At 39.7% G+C, this 23,708-nt stretch overlaps 1 protein-coding gene across 1 annotated transcript in view; it reads left to right on the forward strand.

Annotated features, from left to right (window-relative positions):
- AIG1 (androgen induced 1) overlaps positions 1 to 23,708 on the forward strand; it is a 231,044-nt gene that overhangs the window by 82,154 nt on the left and 125,182 nt on the right. The window contains exon 3 of the mRNA XM_024748021.1: positions 7,111 to 7,212. Coding sequence (XP_024603789.1) covers positions 7,111 to 7,212 — 102 coding nt within the window. The remainder of the gene's footprint in view (positions 1 to 7,110; positions 7,213 to 23,708) is intronic.

The following is a 23,708-nucleotide window of genomic DNA, read 5'->3' on the forward strand; positions in this document are numbered from 1 at the left end:
GCTCTCTCTCGCTCTCTTTTTTGTGGTATCTCTTTTTTTGTGGTAATGTAATGAATACCTTCCATGCTATTTCTTTTTTAATGATTGCTCATCCTTAAATTGGTTTGTTCTTTCTGAGCCAGCGATTTGTGAAAGGCTAGAACTAGAGACAGCCTAAGGAACTGAGTGAGGGCAGCTTGAATTTCTGTCTGTTTCCCACCACCGCCCTCCCCTGGAGAATGGTTTCTTTCTGGGTCTGACTCAGTTCTCTCCCTTTAATTCATATTGATCACAGCCCTGTCGTATGGTGACAGAAACCTTGGTCATCATCAGGTGAGCAGAAGCGGTCCATTCAGGCTGGTGACCACAGATCCTGTCTTGTTTACCTCACATGCCCACATCCTGCTTCTTGCAGAGATGCCATGCTTGCCCACTGCCACACTGAACATCATCACCTCTGACACCTGAACGTTTCCCCAGGGCTCCCATACATCTCAGAGCTCTGGTTCCCAGCAAGGGTCACAGAGTGTCCCTTACAGTGTGTCACCTGTAGCGATCTCTCCGTTCTGCTCGCTAGACCAGAGAGCCCTCAGATCTTGTTTCTTACATCAGTGTCTCCCTCTGACCGTGTTCAAGTTCCCTAACACTTGGCAGCCCGCTGAGAAGAGTGATTATTGGATTAGGGATGTTCCTTGCTTCCATTGGTTTCTTTCTGTTTCTTACTCCCCTTATTCTTGGTTGATTTCAAGAAAGAGAGCCTTTAGTCTTCCATCTTGATCTAGAAATTCAGGGAAGGATTATTTTAAGATGATAGAAGACGTAAACAGGTAAAAGAAGAGCTAACGGATAAAAGACCTGAGAAGGGATGAGCTAAAAGAATAATCTTGGAAGGAAAGGCTTATCTCCTCACAGACAGGAGGACAAAAAATGTGGATAACATAAAAGAGAAATCTTAGGTCAATGGGAAGAAAATTGAAGTAGTAAAGAGGTACTTGCTTCTCTGGTACATGTGGGGTCTGACACATACAAGGAACAGCAATGCACCTTTATTCATTTATTCAGCAAATTTTTACCAAAAACATGTTATATGCCATTTAGTGGGGAAACAGCAGTAAACGAGACAGAGAAGTCCCTACTTCCTGAGACTTCACTTTCTCATAAAAGAGCCAGACAGTGAACAATTGAACAACAAGAAAAAGCCTATTTTCTCTCAGGGTTTCTGATAGAAAATAATGGAACAGTGGTGAGGCTTCCATGCTGTCTAAAGTAGACCTGAAGGAGCAGAGGATCCAGCCACATGAAAATGAGGAAAGGACACTCCGGGCATAGAGTGGAAAATGCTGTGGTTCTGAGGCAGGAAAGTACATGATGAGTTTTAGGAACAATCAAATTGCCAATTGGAGCTTAGGGAGCAAGAAAGAATACAGTACAAGTGAAGGCTGGAAATACAGGCAGGCATCAAATCATGCGGGCTCCTGTAGGAGTTGGGTTTTTATTCTCACATAATTACTCAGTCAGAAAAGATAATTAAAGACCTAAGTGTGGGTAAATATGGAGAAATTATAAACTCTACCAAAAAGATGAAAGCCATGAGAAAGGTATAACATCAACATGTGCTTTAGAAACTCTAAATGGAGATTCTGGTTTTAAAGTAATTTGAGTAGAATGTACAGCATAAAAAAATATAATGTAACTCACAACCTCATTGTTACAGTAGAGGAATTCTTTGTCACACTTCTAGGAGTGAGTACTAGAAAAAAACTGTACTCTGGAACAAAAGATACTGTAACATTTCAGAGTGCCCTATGCTTCCCTGTGCATTTCTGAAGTTAACGGTGTGGCTGAGGGAAGTCAGCCAGAAGGAGAGCACCTGCGGACTCAGGATCTCCTAGATGTGCAAAGTGGGAAGACAAGGGCCGTGTCAAAATGAGGCATTCACTGTCTGCGTGGAGGCCATCAGAGACAAAGCCAGCTAGAGTCCAGAGCACACAACTTACTCTCATGCTTTGTGCATTTGGAAAGAGAAATCACAACTGGAAACATGTCTAAATGTTACTTCTCAGCAACAGTATGACCGTGGAAAGAATCGATGGGAAAGAAAATCATGGAAGGGAAATCTAGAAGCAAAGGAGTAGAGCCCAAAAGAGAATTTAAATGTTTTCCAATCAGTAATTAGTAAAGTCTGAGTACTAATAGATTTGTTTTAAAAGGGAAAGCAATTCCATAAACTCAAGTCATGTTGAAGCTGAAAACTTAAAGATGCATTCATTTAGTTCCTCCTTCCCTCCTTCAACAGTGGATGTTTGAGATCACGCTAAATGGCCTTCATAGACCAATCTACAGATAAGTGACATTTTAGCCTCCTTCAGGGTAAATGTCTCTGTGACATCCTTTGCATTCTAATTGGTGTTACTAAACTCCAAGGAATTTCCCACTGATCAGTAAAGCTTTTTCTTAGAATTAAACCAAAGCTGATTAGCTTCAGCTTCTACTGGACTCCATATGAGAGACTCCTTACAAAAAGAGACAAAGTATGAATCCAGTTTTCTTTTGTGTCTATTTCCAATCCTTCCGGGGGGTTCAAATGAGGCCTCAATAACCACTGTAACACAAGCGTTTTGTCTGGGAAGCTTGAAGAACTCGGAAGTGACTGTGCTTCTCCCACTCTCAGTTCAAGTACAGTATTCTGGTCCTGGCAGCACAGAAGCAGCAGGTGTGTGCTGAGGAACAGCTGGCTACCAGTCCTGGCCAGAGAAGACGCTTCTTCACAACAGTAGGACATTTCATTATCACTTAGCCTGTCCAAGAGAACCTATTTTTGTTCATATCCATGCCCTGGTAGTAGAGTTCAAACTTATTTTGGGTTTGCTGATGACCGTACCATCAAGAGGATGTTAGTGCAGGAAGCCAAGAAGCTACCATCTGTGCAGTGTTTTTATCTCCAGAATTGTTTAGAAGGCTGATTACTCGGTTAGCTGTACCTCTTGATCTTCTAGTGTTACACCGAGAAGGGTGACTAACACTTTCTTGAAAATCACTTTGCTTTTAATAACCCATATAATTCTGTCAATCTATGGTAAGGGTCAAAGAATTGGCCAAATTGCACTATTAAGTATCGACCCCACAATGCTTTATATGTGGTAGGGACACCATGAATGATCATTCCTGGTGAACAGAAAGTTGCTCTCCAGAGTGATGTGCTGGCAAACTTTAACAACCAGCTCTCTAAGGATAAACTACCTGATTTGTAGCATTTGCTGATTTCCATAGCAGAATATTAAGAACAACTTTATAAACTCAAAAATTTAGATGAAATGGAGAAAATCTATAAAAGGCAAAAATGACTAAGAGTAACTCAAGAAAATATAGAAAACCTGAAACCTCTGTATCTATTAAAGAAATTGAATTCACAATTAAATCTTCTCACAAGAAAACTTGTAAGTCCAGATGATGCCACTGGAGAAGTATATCAAATAGGTAAGGAAGAAATAATACCAACCTTGCACAAAGTCCTTCACAAAATAGAGGAGAGAACACTTCCCACTTTATTTTTTGAGGCCAGCATTATCCTGTAACCAATATTAGAAAATGACGTTATGAGAAAAAACAAAAACTAACTAGACGTTGATATACTTTATGAATAAAGATGGAAAAAACTCCTTAAAATATCAGCAAGTCGAATCCAATAATATATAAAATATTATAAAATAAAAAATTAAAATAATTAAATAAAAAAAGATCATCATAATGACCAGGAATTAAAGGTTGGTTTAACATTAAAAATCAATTGCTGTCATTCATCATATTAACAGAATAAAGGAGAAAAAAATATATGGTCACCTGAAGATATGCAGCAAAGCTATCTGAAAAAATTCAGCACTCATTCATTACATACATAAATTAAGAATAAGAGAGATTTTCCTCAACTTGATAAAAGACACCTAAGAAAGACCTGCAATTAATATTAAACTGAAATGTTGAGAAACTGAACACTTTCCCTAAGTAGGGAAGAAGACAAAGATGCTCACTCTTCATCACTTCTGGTCAACATTGTGCAATAAGAAAAGAAAAAGAATGAAAAGGCACACAGATTGTAAAGAAAGAAGAAAAACTGTCTTCATTTGTAGATCGTGTACATAGAAAAACCAAAAATAATTTATAACATAACCACTCAAATGACTAAGTGAATTTAGCAAAGATACAGGATACCACGTCAATATACAAAAAATCATTTGTGTTTTTATATGCTAGCAAACAAAGAATGTAAAAAAAAAATTTACAATAGCAGAAAAAACATAAAATGCTTAGTGGTAGACTTAAAATATGTGCAAGAGCTGTCACTGAAGACTACGAACATTGAGAAATTAAAGGTCTTAATAAATGGAGACATAAATTATGTTCATAGGTTAGAAGACTCAATACTGTTAAGATGTCTTTTCTCCTCATATTGAATATACTGATTCAGTACAGTCATAATCAGAATTCTAGGGGGATGTTTTTGTAGAAATTCACAAGCTGAGATTCTAAAATTTAAATGAAAATGCCAAGGACTTAAAATAGCCAAAACAATATTGGAAAAGAAGAGTAGAAGCATATGGTAAGCAGGAATCTAAGACGGCCCAAAGATTCTGCCCCCTGCTACACAGGCCTGTATAATCCCCTCCCCTTGAGTATGGAAGGGGACTTGTGACTGTGATGGGATGTCGCTGTCATGATTAAATTACACTATGTGGCAAAGGTAAAGGGATTTTACTGATGGCTCCATCCAGGATTGAAACGGTTTCATGCCTGTGTATGGACACCCAGGCCACATGTAAAACTTTGGTTCTCATCCTACAGGAATAAATACCCCTTAACCATCCCTCTGGTCAAGGGATACAAACATTTATTGCACAGTCAGTCTTCCAGGGTCAGACCCGAGAAGGAGACCCACACAGGCCCTGAGGCATACTTGTGTCTACTTAGGCAGGAAATTCCAGGGTCATGGTTTCCCAGGATGTGGTTTAGAAGGGGAGGGGGTGCAGGCTCTGGGTAGACCAGCCACTTGGACCTGGGATTGCCTCACTCCATGGCGAGGGAGGAGGTTCCAGGTGGCTGGAGCAGAGCCTTCCAAAGCAGGAAAGATTTTACTGATGGCTCCATCCAGGATTGAAACGTGTATGGACACCCAGGCCACATGTAAAACTTTGGTTCTCATCCTACAGGAATAAATACCCCTTAACCATCCCTCTGGTCAAGGGATACAAACATTTATTGCACAGTCAGTCTTCCAGGGTCAGACCCGAGAAGGAGACCCACACAGGCCCTGAGGCATACTTGTGTCTACTTAGGCAGGAAATTCCAGGGTCATGGTTTCCCAGGATGTGGTTTAGAAGGGGAGGGGGTGCAGGCTCTGGGTAGACCAGCCACTTGGACCTGGGATTGCCTCACTCCATGGCGAGGGAGGAGGTTCCAGGTGGCTGGAGCAGAGCCTTCCAAAGCAGGACATCTCAAACGTTTATGTGCATAGGAGTGACCTCAGGATCTTATTAAAATACAGGATCAGAACATGTCAGGCTGGGACCTAGCATTCTGCACATCTAAAAAGCTCTCAGGTGGCGTGGGTGCTGCTGACCCATGGGACCACACTTTGTGTAACAAGACTGTAAAGCATGGAGCCCACCCAGGTCTGAGGGCAGGGAACACTGATATTCAATACACATGAAGTTAGTAGTGGAATGAACAAACCCAAATTGCGGATAATTCAAAAATTATTTGTTGTACTTGGAAAGATCCTGACGATAGTTAACCTTAAGCTAGTAATAGATGTTTTTTTCTTTTTTCCTCTTGTGCGTTTATCCACTGGGTGAAAATAGTTGCCCCAAAAGCAGGATAAATAACTGGGGACCCTAATCTGGTATTAAAACTACGTGTGTTATCTACAGTTGCCTATTGTAATTATCATTCAATGTGTTTTATGAATCAGTGAATGTTCATAACATCCTGGGTTTTAAGGGTGAATTTTTTTTCGGGCTAAGACTATCCGTGTGATAACTGACGTACTTCTAAAAGAACTTTGGAATCCTTCTGATTACTAGCCTTGAGCTATAAACACCAAGAGTTTTATAAAAAGTGGCAATAAAATTTATATTATTAATAAAATGTCAGGGCATGGATGACTTACAAGAAATGAGATAAAATTGTTTCTGTTTAACATTCATGCCACATTTTATCATGCCGTAGTATTTATTATTTTGACACGTAACTCTGAAGAGACTATGAGACCTCCCTCTGGGATGGTTCATTCCCTTTTCTACATGCTACATTTATAGACTATCTACAAAAGCATTCATTTTTTTAAAAAAAATTCTATGGTGAAGTCCTTGGGCCATTCATTTCTTTATTCTATCGGAGCTTCTTCTCTCACCATTAGTTTGAGGAAAGATAAGATAATAAATGGAGTACTCTCCTCGCTTTTTTTGATGATGTTGCTGATGGGTCAAAATAAACCTCTGGAATCCAGATGAATTTATGAATTATTCATAAATTAGGAAATCTTCCTTAACTGTTCGTACACTCTGCTTCTCCGTGTCGCTAAAGCCCCCGCTTAGGCTATATAAATTAATACATTTGCTGGAATTGTGACTTTGGGACATTTTATAGTAGTGATTTCAATGCTGTGAGTGATGAAATAGAAACTTGAGAACGTGAAGATTAATTTAAACCACATGATGGGTTCAAGGAAAATACACTACAGCTTCTTGAATGTGTTCTAACGCTGTACAGTGGGGAATGGGATCCAAAAAACCACCAATGAACTTTTAAACCCTCTTGAGAGGAATCAAACCAACACACTTAGCCCTGGAAGGGAGCTGTTCCAGATGTCAGAGAGGCCATCTCTCTCTCCCTCACAAACAGAGCCCTTCGCCTGAGAGAACACAGTTGGGAGATCAAGGAAAGAGGAGGGACCCCAACAGTTACCACTAATGGGATGAAGTTAGAACAATCTTTGCAGTTATTAGCTGGCTTACTGATTTGTCTTTCATTATAAATTATAGTTTTGTTGGGTTCTTTGAACAATAGATAACCAACAAATTGTATTCTGTGGACAGTTGGTGCCTTTGAAATAAAGGATCTCTTTTTCCCTTCCAGTTCGTTGTAGCGGTGTTCTGGATCATTTATGCCTATGACAGAGAGATGATTTACCCGAAGTTGCTTGATAATTTTATCCCAGGGTGGCTGAATCATGGAATGGTAAGTGGACTAAAACAAATGATTTCCTTTTATTTAAAAAAAAAACCTACTAAAGAGCTGTTTTCTAATTTAGACTGTCCGCAGAATCTACCTAAATAAGCTGTGAATTGAAAATTATAACGAGAGAGTACAGTTAGAGAAGAAAACTGAACATAAATAAAAAATGTCTTCTCATGAAATTGAGTCACCATTAAAACTACATAGTAGATGAATCCACAGTTTATAAGAGGTGTCAGTGGTGTTCGGTATAATACAATTGGCTCACTCCAGGACGGATTTAATTTCTGTGCCATTCAAAGGCTTGTCCCCTGTTGGAGACTAAGGATTGATTCCCACCTGCACCACTATGGACACCCCGTGCCTCCTCCGCTTCCCATCAGTGAGATTGTGTTGAAAGTAACCAGTGTACTTGGAGAATTTCCCCCTGGAGGAGAGGCAGGGCTGTTACTTTCCCTGGGAGAGTCACAGGCGTTGGAGGTGTCCTTAGCAGTGGTCGTCCACCTTGTCAGGGTCTGCCCATCCCAGGGTATTTGCCTGCAGCTTCGAGGTCTTTTCCTTCTTCTCAGTCTAATTCTTTCGGATGCTTTAGCAATGATGTTACCTTCACAAGTTTCAGATCAAATACTTTGGCTGGTTTGCACATTGCTTGACAAGATTTGAGGGTATATTTTCTGCAGAGAAATTTTGTGTCATCTTCCCTTTCCATCTCTGGAATTGAGCACTGTTTTAACTTAGTTAACTAATTAACTAAGAAGCCTGCATTTTTTGGTTACATCAATTTTTAGAATATGTCCTTGGGTGCTCCTAGTGAAAAGGGCAATCCATGACAGAAATTATAGGGGAATGAAGAACTGGAAATCACGCATCTGAGGTCCAAAGCAAGTGTTTCCCTTCTGCCCCCAATTTTGGTATATTTTAAGAAAATGCTGTGTAGTAACAAACAAACATTATTGTACTGAGGGCCATTGATCAAACCTTTTGTAAGCCAACGCCTCAAAAGTAGCACATCTCAGAGAACTGGAATTTTCCTTGAGTCCAATTAGAGCCACACTGTAGAATGATTAACATGGCACCTCAGGTCTAGCTACAAACAAATCTGTTGGGTCTTGTCAATTAAATTTAACCAGGAGCCTGACATGGTTACTCTGCCTCTCTCCAACTTTTTGCTTTTCTTGAATGTGGAAATGCTTTCATAACTCCCAAGTCTTTGCAGTCCTCTGCCCCCAATGCCCTTCCTATTCTTCACTGGGAAACTCTTGCTTATCCTGCCAGCTTGTATACTGTCTTCTTCATGGAGCCTTTCCCCACTTTTACAAGCCGAGTTTGCTCTGCTATTAGCTGTGCTGGCCCCGCACTTTCATTTCTCCATGGTACGTGTCCGCAAAAATGTTATACAGCTAGTGCAAAATGGCATCCTTCGAATCCTGCGTCTCTGCTCAGCCACCTGGCATATAGGAAGAGCAGTACCTAATCATTAGATTGATGACTAATGCAGTACAGCCAGTCCCCATAATTCTTTGCCAGTCAATACTAATAACTACTATTTTTCGATAACCTACTGTGTGCCAGGCTATGTAATTTAATTTTCATAGTGGCTCTACGAACAAGAAATTATTATCCCTTGTACAGATGAAGAAACTGAGGCTTAGAAGGTTTCTGACACCAGAAGGGCCTTAGCTGAGAACAAATGATTACATCATGTGCTATAGAAGAAGAGTCCTGGGCAATCTGGCCTGTTGTCTACATCCCTAAACTGTACAGTGTTACCTTCTGGTTAGAGAATAAATCACAATCTTTGCAGATCCTGGCACCATCTAATGTTGCGAATGAATGGTTTATTAAGTTTGTATGAAGTTATTAGAACTTCAGCTGGACGCTCCTAATTTTCCCTTGATTCACTTTGATGGGTTAAAATTCTCACTCCTGGAGAAAAACACTACTTAGAAATGCAAGGAGGATTTGAGTGACAGAAATATTTAGGAAAGGGAAAAATAAATTAACGAACATGTCAAGTCCTCTCAGATAATATGAGCTCAATAGGTTTCTTTCCCAGTGAATTTTGTCTTAGAAAAGCTGAATGACCATTTCTTGGCTTTTTTTCATGTTCCAATTCATGGTTCCAGAATTACTAACAAAGAAGTTGCATTTGATGGCTGAGGAATATTTTGCAATATTAAACAATTTACATTACTCTAAATATGTATATGTGAAACTTTAAATACATCATGCATAAAACATGATGCTGATGCTTTGGATTGGCAATTAAAATATGAGCATTCAGTGCTGCAATCATGAATAATTTAATCTTTATAAAAAATGTGTAATATGATTTATGAAACATCAAAAAATTAAATCAGCATTTTCAGCTTCTTAAAAATTGTATTTAATTAATTATAGTTTGTATTTGCCTTTAATTTTAATAGCTACTTCTGAATATCTAATTTTAAAGTATGAAAATAATTCATTAAAATTTTTACATTTATTTAATGTTCATATTTTGATGAAAGCACTCAAGTTGTATACACTTTAATTATAATTAAATTTTATTTTTAATTGATATTTTAGATTAATACTGTCAGTAGAGCTCCAGTTTTGTAAGAATTTCCATTATAAAAACATATTTAGTGAATTTGCTGAAATGAAGGCAAGAAAATAAAATTTGGGGATATTTATATTATACTAAATATTTACATTTGTAATTTATAAATTTTACTACTCATCCAATCATATTTTTTATTTTGTTTTACAAAAATATATCTAAGAATGTAGGAGGATAGAACATATTTTATTTAATACTGTCTAGTTTAATTTGTAACCATCAAATATTTCTGCAAATGGTTTACGGCTCTCTAGGCCTGCTCACTATCATTGCCTGCTTAGATCTTTATAACTACAAGAATTCCAAGAGAGAATGTACTCTGTTCTTACGTATAGAATCATATTCATTGTTTGAAGAATCTCAACATAATTTCTAGGGATCCAGAGCCCTGAACCGCAGAACTGAGATGCAGTGTATAAGTCTATCATGACACCATTTCAGGAGAATCATCAAGTCAGTCTTGAATTTGCAGCATTCAAACAGGCATAAGAGAAAACTTACAGGGTCTGAAATCCACAGGGATTTCAATTTTGATTTACACTAAAGTTGCCAAAAGTTAGACATGATTATAACTAAAGGAAAATATCCTATCTCTTTCTTTCCATTGTCTTCCTCTTTTCTCTCAGCAAGCAATCCTAGAATTTATTTGCAGAAGGGAAGAGGAAATGGGTGAATAGAAGGGTAATACACCCTTGCTGTGTAAACACTAGCTTATCTCCAGGCTGCATTAAAATAGCACACACCCACACACCCTCCACACAAAGAATTTTAATTTACTACAACTAAAAATACAAACATATAAAGTATAGCACATTTATTTATTTGTTTGTTTATTTATTTATTTGATTTTGGCTGCATTGGGTCTTCACTGCTGCGCATGGGCTTTCTCTAGTTGCGGTGAGCGGGGGCTACTCTTCATTGCGGTGCACGGGCTTCTCATTGTGGTGGCTTCTCTTGTTGCAGAGCACAGGCTCTAGGCGCAAGAGCTTCAGCAGTTTTGACACACAGGCTCAGTAGTTGTGGCTCGCGGGCTCTAGAGTTCAGGCTCAGTAGTTGTGGCGCACAGGCTTAGTTGCTCTGTGGCATGTGGGATCTTCCCAGACCAGGGCTCGAAACCCATGTCCCCTGCATTGGCAGGTGGATTCTTAAACACTGCACCACCAGGGAAGCTCCAGTATAGCACATTTAAATGGAGTCAGTTCAATATCCAAAATCAAAAATTGTTCTGTCCTTGCAAACCTATTTATCTTTGTATTCCCAGAAATTCAAACAGCATACCTGCCCATTAGGTATTCACTAAGTGTTGATAATGTAAAGGATGTTTGTGTAGTTGCTTTTGAAACTTAAAAGAATGTCAAGTTTACATTTATTTCTTTCTATCACCTTTTATTCTCAGTCCACTGAGAATCAGACAAAAGAAAAACAGAAGCGATATCAGCAAATGAATCAGAGTTTCCAAAATGTAATGAGAGTGGTCACAGATAGTTGTGGTAGGATTCCGCATGGCTGCCACATATGCGGGCTGAGCTTTGGTTTAATTCAGTCTAGCAAACATTTTTTGAAAACCCACCACATGCAAAGCACCCTGGTAGGCACTGTGTAGTTACAGGATGAGAAAAACACATGCAGTTTTAAAGGATGGGAAGGGCATGTTTGAAGTGGATGAAGGTAAGTAAGAAAACAGTTTCCCAGACCAACAGACTGTTCACTCGGGCAAGGAGAAGCACTGTTGTTACTCTGGCTTGTTTCTTAGTTGCAAAAGTAGAACTGTGAACATTTCTCTAATGCTGATTATAATTTTAAAGCATTGTCAATGGAGTAAATACACTTTAAAAGCAATAAGTAAATAAATATTTAAACTCTAGAAAGATTGCAGACTCTCAGCGATGCTATAACAGGAAAAAACCAACAAGACAGTCTCAGCTTATTGAAGACCTAATTAATGTTTATAAAGTGCTTTTGAGAATGCCAAGCACAGCAGAAGGTTAGGATATTATTATTATCCCACAGATCTTTAAGCAGACATGACCTAGATGTTCTTCTAATCACAACAGGAGTTATTCATTCCCCATAGAATTTATCAGGAGACAAAAAAATAAATCCCACCTCTCATCATGCTTGATTTGTCAGTTGTTCTTGTTATATGTAACTGATCCTCAAGAGAACCTTAATTTAGGCAAATGTTTATTCTGTTCAATATTACTTTGACATTTGGTAATTACCAAAGTTTTTGTACATCTGTCTTTCCCAGAAAAGAAGGCATTAAATACTGCTTGGATGATCACTGGTTTTGCAGGAACTCAAATTTGACATTATTCTTTTGGTAAATAATACAACTTATAGAATTTTTCCTTTTCTGGGATAAAAAGATTATGCATTTCATGACCCATGGAGTCTGCCACCCTGATATTGGATCTTTCATAGAATAAGTTGTTGGTTGAAAGAAGACCTTCTTTTTCATATGAAAAAACTACCTTTCTCAATTTTCACAATATATTCAAAAGTAACTAGAAGATATCTGAAAATTTTCAAAAATAAAAGTAAGACTGGAACAGAGGTCAGAAGTTTCTTGGGAACTTCTTTCCAAGGCTCCCAATGGACCTCCCAAAGAAAACAAATAAGACCCCAAAGAACAAGAAGGAGAGCTACATCCACAGTGAGGCAGATACTTTCAGAATTATTGAATACTGTTCTCGTCCGTAAGCTTTTCTCGTGTCAAATTTTACTGATTTTAACTTCTTCCATTGTGAATTTTCATTTGTGGTCATTAGTTCTACCAAGCCCAATTCTCCTGTGTTAGATATTGCCCGTCTAAAGTTTGACATGAAGATTCAATTATTCTGTCTCTTTTAAATAAGTAATGGATTTTAAGGTATTTTATTTTAGCTTTTGTCAATTTTCTTTCTTATTTTTTATTTCACCTGGAAATATTGTAAATTGAGAAAATGTATTCTTTTAAATGATGTTTGAGAAACCTTTGAACAAGTTTGTGAGGCAGAGACGAAGAGGGTTTTCTGGTTCCACATATGAGGAGCTTGGAAGTTGCAACTCCATCATAACAGGTAAAAAGCTAAACAGATTGAAAAAATCAACAACTCTTCTTGGATCCATATGAGAAGGGAGAACATAGAGCAAACCACTGCCCCAAGGTTAGAGAGACAGACAAGCAAATACAGAGAATTACAACTAAACTGGAGCAGAGTCTCCTGAGCAGAAACCACTGCGGGAACCAGCACCCGGGGAGGGAAAACTGAATGGTAATTGATGGATTACTGGAGGCTCAGAGAGGACAACCCGAGAGTGAGAAAGTCCAGGGTGGCCCCGGCATAGAGAGGTTCCCACAATATTGTGAGATTTACCTGCAGGAGCTCAACCAGATTCCCACAATAAGTTTCAGAGAAACATCCCCTCATGCTTACAGCAGAGGGAAGAGAAAAGGAACCATTGTGAAATACAATACATCAGAACACTTAGCTCTTAACAAAGCCTGACCTTAATGGAAACCAGTTAACCAGAGTCTAACCTGCTGAGGTATCATGACCTGGGAGGAGGGACATACCCAACTCCAGCTGGCTCTAGCCTTCCTGTCCTACCTGAGGGGGAAAAAAAACCCCAAGAAACACTTGGGAAGTTCATAGTCCAGAGGCACAGTCTCACTAAAAGACTGAGTCCTAATCATAGGACTGTAGAACACTTTTCCTCCTCTGACACCTCACCACCATATTACTAAAGGCCTTTTACAGGAGTTCCTTTTACTCAGTACATCATGTCCGGCTATCCAAAAAAAAATCCCAAGGCATACCAAAGACAACAAACACAATTAGAAGAGCAGAACCAGACATGGCTGGGATGTTGGAATTATCAGACTTGGAATTTAGAACAACTATGGTTAATATGCAAAGGGATAAAGTAGGCGTCATGCAAGAACAGATGGGCAATGTAAGCAGAGAGATGAAAATCCTAGGAAAGAACCAAAAAGAAATGCTAGCAATAAAAAACACTGTAACAGAAATAAAGAATGCCTTTGGTGGGTTTATTAGTAGACTAGACACAGCTGAGGAAAGACTCTCTGAGCTAGAAAATATATCAACAGAATCCTCAAAAACTGAAAGGCAAAAAGAACAAAGACTGAAAAAGCAGAATAGACATCCAAAAACTATGGGATAACTACTGAAGGTGTAACAGATGCATGATGGGATTACCAGAAGGAGAAGAAGGAGAAGGAAACAGAAGAAATATGACTGAGAATTTCCCTCAAATTAATTTTAGACCTTAAACCACAAATCCAGGAAGCTCAGCGGACACCAAACAGGATAAATGCCGAAACAAAACAAAACAAACAAACAAAAAACCCTGCGCCTAGGCGTATCACTTTTAAACTACAGAAAATCAAAGGTAAAGAAAAAGTCCTGAAAGAAGCAAGAAAGAAGAGGAGGAGATAGAGAGGCTAGGATGGGGAAGGAGAAAAGATAGGGAGAAGAGAAAAGGAAAGGAGGGAACATCATGGGTGAGAAGAGAAATGGCCACGACAAGGAGGGAGATTGAATAGGAGTTGAGAAAGAGGAAGACCGGGGTGGGGGGTAAGGGAATTAAAAATGTCCTAGGATAAAGAAGACACAATGTCACGGCCAAACCACACAGTTTTGAACACCGTATCTCCTTCATAGCTTCTTGAGCTTTGGGGATTAATTTTTCTCTCTTCAGTGCCTGGCATAGTCCTTGGCATAGTATAGGTACTCAATAATCATTTGACGAATCAGTAGATGTTAGTAGATTGAGCTGGCCTCCTTTCTGTTCTTCGAACACACCAAGCACTCTGCTTGTCTTGGAATGCTCTCCACCAGAGATCTGCTTAACTCACTTCCTCACCCCCCTCAAATCCTTGCTCAATGGCACTTTCTCAGTAAGGCTTATGCTGAGTAGCCTATTAGGCACCGAAGCCACCCCATCCCCCCAGAATCCCCGTACCTTTCTCCTTATCCCCCTCATGGCACTTACTGCCTTTGACATACTATATGCTTTTATTTATATGTTGTGTTCAGAGCTTATTGTCCATCTCCTTCGTCTAGAATTTAATTTCCACAAAGACAGGGATCTTTGTTTTAGTGACTGATTTATCCCTAGCACCTGGAACAGTACCTAATTTATTGCATGAATGAATCGACTTTATCAATATTCTGTGTCCACATTTTCTCTTGTTCTCTTTCACCCCACTCTTTCTCGTTTCCCCTCCATAATTGTTGACAGAGAATGCAACCGCAAACCATTCACTTTTTTCCTAACTTGTATTTTACTTCACTTTTCAAATTCAGCTGCACTGCAGCCAAATCTTGCATGCAGGGCCTGCTGTCCCCCCAAAGGGGCTTATTGGTTGTACATATATTGTTTCTCTTACCTGAAAAGGCCAGAATTGATGTCTGAAGAACACACCATGGGTCCTTGGAACATCTAAGAGCCACGGGCCAGATAAGTAATAGCCTGGATCAAATGTATTGAAAAGCTCTTCCATATATTGATTGCTTTATTTGGGTATTTTTTCTCTAGGGTAATAGCCAGATGGCTTTTTAAAGTAACTTCCTGCCATCACAAATTCCTTTGTAGAACTGATTTTCCATGCAAGGGTAGAATTCAAGGCTAATATTACTTGGCTTATACTCTGCCCTTTTTCTTGCTACATTTAATAGATGAGCAGGCCCAGCAGTAGTGTGAGTTCATCAAAAGGTCTATAAATTATATTCAGATATTTTGGGGTCAGCAAAACCCAAAGAGTGGTTTACTCAAGTTTTCTTACCCCTAATCCTTAAATCCATAGATATTTCAAAGTAAACTTCATTCGTATGTTTCCCATCCATCTGCCCTTAGCTCTTCATAGTTGGGGAACGGGTGGGGACAGGCAGGCAGGTGTTGTCCTGGGAACTGGCTTCCTTCTTCACTACCACAGACAGATCATTCATTAGCCACAGACTTAACTCCTTGGCAGAAGTCCATCCCTATATCCTTTCCAGTTCCCTTTTAATTGAAGTTCCAACCTCAGCAAGCATCAATGATGGCTGCCAAAGAAAGTGAAGTGGGAGAAAAGCTGCATTTTCCGTCACAGAGGCACAGAATGCCAGAATCTTGGACTTGAGAAGCGACTCTAAAGATCATCTGGTCCATACACCATGTGATACTTGAATAACTTGAACAATATAATGGCAAATTCAGTCTCTGCCTGAGCATCCCTGATGATGGAGCTTCAGCAGTAGACCAAGACCATGGGGTCTTCAGCTTAGGAAAGGCTCTCACAAGGAACTGAGCCTTCCGTTCTTTTTAAGTCCAAATCTGCCCAGTCCCTTCATCCATTGTTCAAGATTGAAACACCAGTCCTATTTGTTCTCCTCATGTTCTCTTCCAAAACGGTCTCGCTCTCCCTCATGACTTCAGTCTCTGCCCTACAAGAGTTATTCCCAAGTCTGTACTTCCTGGTCCAGTGTCTCATAGGGCATCACACTCTGCATTTGACACAAGGACCTTGAGATAAACATATTGAAACAACCTCATTAACCCCTCCTCTAAATCTTGTAACCCCATCTTGCATCTCCATCTCAATCATGGCAAGATTCATCTAAAAGCTCCTTTTCACCAGAACCCCTCAGAGTTAGTTGGCAAGTCATATCGTATATACCTCCAAAGTAGCTGTCGAGTCTGCCCCAGCCTCCTAACCTCCACCGTCCTTGCTTTAGTTCAAGGCTTCATCATCATTCAACTGAACTGAGGAAACAAGCTCAATTCATCTCTCTCCTCCCCACTGTCTCATCGCCAGACCTGTCTCCGCACTGCTGCCTCAGTTACTTTTCTAGAAGAACTGATGCCCCCTTTCTGCATTTCTTTCTCAGACACCACCTATGAGTGAAGTAGTCCAGAGGCTCCTCGGCATCTGAGTAGGTCTTCTCACTGCCCTCATAACACTTTGTTTATACACCTATGTTTTCTCTCATCACATTATTTGGTTACTGTTCAGTTACTTGCTTACTCCTCCAATTGGCTATGAGGCCATAAAGGACAACAAAATTTTTTATCCTTTCCTCCAAAACCTAGCATAGTGTCTGGGATTAAGTGCACGCTCGGTAAACATTTACTGAGGAAATGGTATACACACCCTTCATCACACTCTCTCCCCTGAGCAGGCTTCAGCTTGTCTAGATTTGTTTTCACACTTTCACATGACTTGGCAGGTGCAGTCGTCCTTGCGTGTTAGTGTTGTCCAAGCTTCCATTAACTTTTTCGGCAGTTTCACTGTTCTCTACACTAAAGCTTCCACGTCATTCTTACCTGACCAGTGTGGTTAAGCTAAGATTTAAAGTTGTTATTTTTGTTTTTCCACAAATTGCAGGACCCTAAGACGTATTCCTAGGGAATTCCAGCTTGTTAAATGCAGTGCAAATATGGGATGGGCTCTGGGGAAGCTGCAGGACTAAGAACTTGAGGATCGTTGAATGGATATACTGGGGTTTAATAAAATGATGTATTCTTTGTTTTGAATTGCGGTGCCTAAGTTTGTGTCATTGAGCTGAAGCTGCTTTGGAGACAACACTCTGAGTAAAGTCAGTAACAACATAATTGATTTTTCAGAGCAGTAAATTATAACCACGTTGTAACTGTGCGTGGAGAGGATGGTTGATTCCTAAGGTCAAGACAGGTATTTAGATGATGATGACATACGTGGTGGCAGACAGGAAGAGCAGGCAGCAGTAACTGTTACTGAAAATGACGTCCACTTGTCCAAGCTCACCCCGCTGGCGAGGGGACTAGCTGGGAGTAGAATGCTGAGCTGCCTGACCCCACGGCACTTACTGTACCGAGGGACTCTCTCCATGGAGCTTTAACATCGAGTTAAAGAGATGTCTTTCAACATGAATTGTCGTTATAGCTCACAAACGTATTTCATCAAGACACTGGTAAACATTCTTGGCATTTTAAATTATTTTCCTTCTCATCTAAGCAAGAGTGATTTTTTTCCTATTGTTCTGCCATATCCATATTCAGAGAAGGAGCTTGCACCTAATGATCTAATTAAGGTATGTTTTAACCTAAGTGCAAAGATTAGCCCTGATTGGTGGAAATGTTTCCCTTTAATGCAAACTTTTTCATCCTTATCAGATACATTAATTCATGTGATCTGGTAATAGATCTAATTATCTTATAGGTCCACGTGCTGCTGTCCACATTGCTACTATCTATATGTGTAGGGTAAAAAGATCGATGTTAATAAACATTCCTTTCTATACATCCTTGTTGCCGTGACCGCACACACAGCAGAATGTCTTTTTTGCTCTATTCTCTTTCTCACACCAGGTTAACTCAAAAAAAGCCGCTCTGTTTCTGTTTGCCGCACTTCAAATAGATGCAGACCTGTGAGCCACCTAGAAAAGGGAACTGAACCAAGTGACCTCTGTAGTTTTCTCCAGTTTTATTATTCTGTGGAAACAGTTTAGTGTATGGGATTTAAGAGGCTAATCAGAATAGCATTCTCTGCCCAACAGTCTTTCTAAATTTCTCTGCCGAGTTCCACTAGTGGGGAATTTAAAGCTTGTTGTGGGAATTCATGAGATTATAGCCATGGAAGTACATAGCCCAGTGCCTGCCACATAGTAGGCCAAATAAATGTAAATCCTCTAAAGTAGGACGGGAGAAGATAAGGTAAGGTAAAATAAAATAAAGTAAATCCCTTAGCTAATGATTTCAACTTATCATCATATAGTAAGTGACAAATTAGTGTCAAACTCTGTCTAAAACTTCCAGGGAAGATGCCCTGGTGGAAATCTTGTATTTGTAGCAACACGGAATTTGTATATACTCCTAACCTAAAAAGTTAATGAAGTTCCTTAAAAGCTCATATAAAATGTAAAATATTTCTCTTTGGACGTAGACTTCAGATCTTCTTTATTTATTTCTAAGCATTTGCCCTCAGTTGCACTTCTTGAAAAGAACTTTACTTAAACTCAGAATTTGCCGCTAATATTCACACATATGGCAAATATGAACTAATCAGACCACAGATATTTTGCTGCATTCCATGGTGTCTCATTTATTTGTTTAATTTCAGCTATGGCAACTAAATTCCACCACTTCAGGCTTTCACACAGACCTACAGTCTGATTAGCTTGGTCAAAGTTTGGCACTCAGCACTGTTCTCAATTGAAGACATATGCACAGACTCACTTACCACATTTTTTAACCCGGCTTTCACACTGGGTAGAGATGTAATATTTGCATAAAAATATGAAAAGCCACCGTCTGCAAGGATAGTAGGCAACTAAAAGATGCAGCAACCTTCTTTTCTGTAACATTTCAAATCTTCAAGTTTTCTTGGCATGCTTTTCTCAAGCCCATCTGACTCTGAAGCAGGCTGCCTCTCCACAGAAGGCTCACTCTAGCAATGACTAATGGATTGACCTGGTGCCATGCTACTGCTGCTCTATGCATGCTGCTCTGCACAAGACGAGCATTTGGAAATGACCTTGAAACGAAGTTTTGCCAAGTTAGTGAAATATGGGCCTTCAAGGAGTGCCATTTCACCAGCCACTTCCACAAGGGTATTCATCACATTGTCAAAACTCGGCCCCTTCATTTGGTGTTGGTGTACCATGAGTGTTTAACGTGCACAAGGAATGATGCTCCCTCTTGATTTTATTAGTTGCACTTTGTAACAGGTTGGAAAAATCAGGTAATGGTGAAGGTTGGCTTCCCACTGCTGTTCCTCCTAGGTGTTTCCTTTTCAAACTTTTGCTGAAAGAAGGGAAGATGCTCAAAGGATCCAACGGTAAATGGGGAGATGGGAGCTTAAAATGGAGGGTTAGCTGCAAACGGGGGTGAAGATGCAGGTGGTGGATAAAGAAAGGACAGTAGGAAGAAGTAACTCTCTGTGCTTGAAAACTGCCCAGTTGATATGATTCCATTTCATCGGATTTAGACTCCAGGCAGGGAACGATTCTTTTATCTCAGTTTGCGCACCCATATAGTAATCTGTTGCAGTTGTTTAAAAATGTTCAGCGATGTTGACATCAGTTGTTGCTATATGGATTTCCGTCTTACTGAGTGGTGTGTTTTAAGTCAGTGCCCAATGTCTCCTTTTGATTGCACTTCTCATGCTGGTGAAGTTGGCTGACATTTCAGGCTCTGGATAATGAAGCTGTGCTTTAACCTTATTTGGAAGTCAGTGATCAGGCTGCTGGATTGGTATGACTTGGAAAGGTCCCCCTCAGCTTCCCCTCCTGTGACCTCGATTTGACCAACATGGGACAGTTGCGACAGTCCAAGGTCAGGGCAGTCAAGGTGGGCTGTTGGAAGGACATTGGGGAACAAGTCATTTCTCTTAATTCATTCTTAATTCTCTTAATTCTTCATTATTTCTCTGAAGCCAGCTCTCAGATTTTTAGGCAAAATCAGATTCTATGCTTCTTTTTAAAAAAGAAGAAGAAAAGACCATTCAACCCCTCTAGAGTTCCCTGAGGAGACTGTAAAAGACCTCTGGCCAGTCTCATTTTTTTTTTTTTTTTTTTTTTGCGGTACGTGGGCCTCTCACTGTTGTGGCCTCTCCCGTTGCAGAGTACAGGCTCCGGACGCGCAGGCTCAGCGGCCATGGCTCACGGGCCCAGCCACTCCGCGGCATGTGGGATCTTCCCGGACCGGGGCATGAACCTGCGTCCCCTGCATCGGCAGGCGGACTCTCAACCACTGTGCCACCAGGGAAGCCCCAGTCTCATTTTTTAAATGCTGATAATCCTCCCTAAGTAATCCTGGGAAACATACGTCTGTAAGATCAGGACAACACACTGTCAACAGCAACTTCCCAGAACATTCCTTGTTACTTCATCTGGGATTTTTCAATAAGTAATTTGATATTTCTGTGAGTGTAGACTGGACTCACTAAAATGAAGGCATTTTTTCCTTATAAGCTCAAGCCTTCCAGACTCATCATTTTGTAGAGTTACATAAGTAAGCCATACAACTAAGCTAAAAGTCTAAATTTTAGAATATAACTAGTGCAACACACCTTCTACAGCGACTTATGTTAAAACCAGTAATGCATTTGCAAAACAGTTTTTGCATGCAGCAATTTTATATTGAAATCAAGTTTGGTGATTTTTCATTAGATTTTACTAAGTGTCATATGCTAAATTATTTGCTTGTGAATTTTCTTTCTCCCCAGTTGCCTGTATTTGGAAAGTTTGCTTGAATAGTTCTGGCATAGGAAACTCAGAAAGATTCCTTTATCTTATCCTGTTTTCTGTGTCTGTATTTAGGAAGATTTGCTTTAAATTGCAGTTACTACCTTTTTGGGTTTTTTTTTCCACTTTTCAGTATTTTAAAATGGAGAACATAATTTGCCAAATAGCCCTCATTCCTAATATAAAGCTCTCTCATATTAACATGACTGATTTTTAGTGTATTTCCTAAAACATCTCTCAACTTCTTAAATGAAGTAGGACTGAAAAAATATGAATAAAAGACTGAAGGAGGAAAGATAAAAGGAGAGGGAAATGCAGCAGGGAACATCACCCATCAGGAACACTGTGGCCTCTGGTATTCAACATCATAGATGACAGACCATAGGGACCGAGAGCCAGAATAAAAAAGAGAGGCCCAGGCCAAAGAGCTTTTGATCACCGAGAATCCTCGTGTCGCTGTTTTGCTGACTTCAGCACACAGCACTGCCTTTCTCCTCCCGATGGTATTTTTCATTTATCTTTCCAGTAAACATCTTAGGTCTGAGGAAGCAGGGAGCTTATCACTATTCAATATAAGTCAGACAACACCTTCACCTTTAATCTATATTCACATTCTCACCATCCTATTTATTAGAATCACATGAGATTACTTATGTGTATGTGAACAGAATGTAAAGCATTTTCTTGTGAAAAATGTATTGATCTATTCTGCATTCCCCCATAGCTCCCTTCAGCTGAACAGGGGCCTTCTCTCCAAAGGTGGGGACTTTCTCAACCTTTATTCTAACATGATGGCACTTGGTCTTCTTTTCTGTTGTGGCTTATCATTGCAAAATCTCTCTCAAATGTTTTCTATGTACCTTCATATATATTTATACTAGAACACACAGTTAAAAGAACTATGATCCTGTATTGGTCAGGGTTCTCCAGAGAAACAGAATCAGTAGGATGTGTGTATATAACAACGAATTGGCTCACGTAACTGTGGAGGGTGAAAAGTCCCAAGATCTGAAGCTGCAAACCCAGGAGAGCCAATTATATAGTTTCAGTCCAAGTCCAAAGGCTTGAGAACCAGAAGAGCTGATAGTGTAGGTTCTAGTCCAAGTCTGAGTCCAAAGGCAGGAGAAAACCAATGTTTCAGCTAGAAGACAGTTAGGCAGAGAGAGCAAATTCTCCCTTCCTCAGCCTTTTATTCTATTTAAGGCCTACAGTAGATTTGGATGTAGCCCATCCCCATTGGGGAGGACAATCTGCTTTACTCAGCCTACTACTCAGCATTTGAATAAATGCTAATCTCATCCAGAAACACCTTCACAGACACACCCAGAGTAATGTTTAACCAAATACTTGGGCACCCCGTGGTCCAGTCAAGTTGACCCATAAAATTAACCATTACAGATCCCCGTTGAAAACTCCTCTTTCCCTTTAAAAACAACTTCACTTTTAGAGGTCTTGAATAATGCTTTCTTTTTTCCATGCTGTTAAAACTGCACTATTGTTTGTCAGCCAGGTTGGCTTAGGTCTCGTGCTCAGAGACCAGCCAATGAATGCTGATCGATTCAGTCTGCGATGGGACCCATGCATCATCTGTATTTTTTTTTAATGCTCCTTCACGTGGTTCTGAAGCACAGTCAAGTTGGAGAGCCCTTGAATTCATGGGTATCTAGGCTTCCTTGGGGTTTGAGGAAAGTGGTTGATGGAAGAACACAAAGAGGGAAGTCACCGTGGTGATGGCTGGAGCTGAGCTGAGTGGAGGACACGGCAAAGAGACAAACCTGGGTAAACATGCATGACCAGGTCAACCTAACCATTATGCATTGGTTACAAGGTGCCTCAGTTTCTACTGGGATAGAATCTGGCACCACCCCCAAGATTCTAAGAAAAATGAATCAATATTAACATTACTTAGAAGATTAAAGGCATAATACATGTGTCAGTTATCATTAATCCTTGAAAATATTTATGGAGTTAAATGGTCTGTAACTAATTAGAGACGGCAGTTAACAGGGGATACGGGTTTCCTCTGAGTTATATGAAACAAAATATAAATCTTTTATATAACTCTATTTCCTACAGAATGGATTTTTACTTGTCAGTGGGATTTTTTCAGTTTTATTTTATTCTCTTGGATTTCACTCCTTTTCCATAAATCCTACAAGGAGAATTACAATGAGGTGAGTCATAGCCTTAACACTTTTTCGGAGCTTCTTCTGCCAGTGCGGCTTAGAATATAGGGAATTTTTTTAAACTGTGTTTGGGAAACATGGGAAGAGAAAAGGAGGGATGGAGGGAGGAAGGAGAAAAGGAAAGGTACAAAATATTTTACTTTAGATTACATTTTTTAACGCCATGGCCTTATGAAGGAGAAACTTTCATAAGATCTATCAGTACATTGTAGACCACCTGAAGTACAAATGGACCAGGTTTCGGAAGTTCATTCATGAGCTAGTCATTTCGAACTGGGAACATATTTTCACACAAAAATTTTGTTCTATAAGTGGTAATTCATTTTCGAGGCTAGCTCATAAACTCTCCGCATTCTGTCTTGAAGCTGATTGTACACTTTCAGTGATAAATAGTACACCGTACTGTTGGAAACACATAGATCTAAAGAACATAAAAGCAATGAAATCAATAGCTGAGTTGCTTAACACTTTTCCCTTGAATGCTGGTACTGGAGGGAAAGC

This window comes from Neophocaena asiaeorientalis, unplaced genomic scaffold, assembly GCF_003031525.2.
Source record: "Neophocaena asiaeorientalis asiaeorientalis breed wild unplaced genomic scaffold, Neophocaena_asiaeorientalis_V1.1 scaffold123, whole genome shotgun sequence".
In the NCBI taxonomy this organism is placed as follows: Eukaryota; Metazoa; Chordata; class Mammalia; order Artiodactyla; family Phocoenidae; genus Neophocaena; species Neophocaena asiaeorientalis.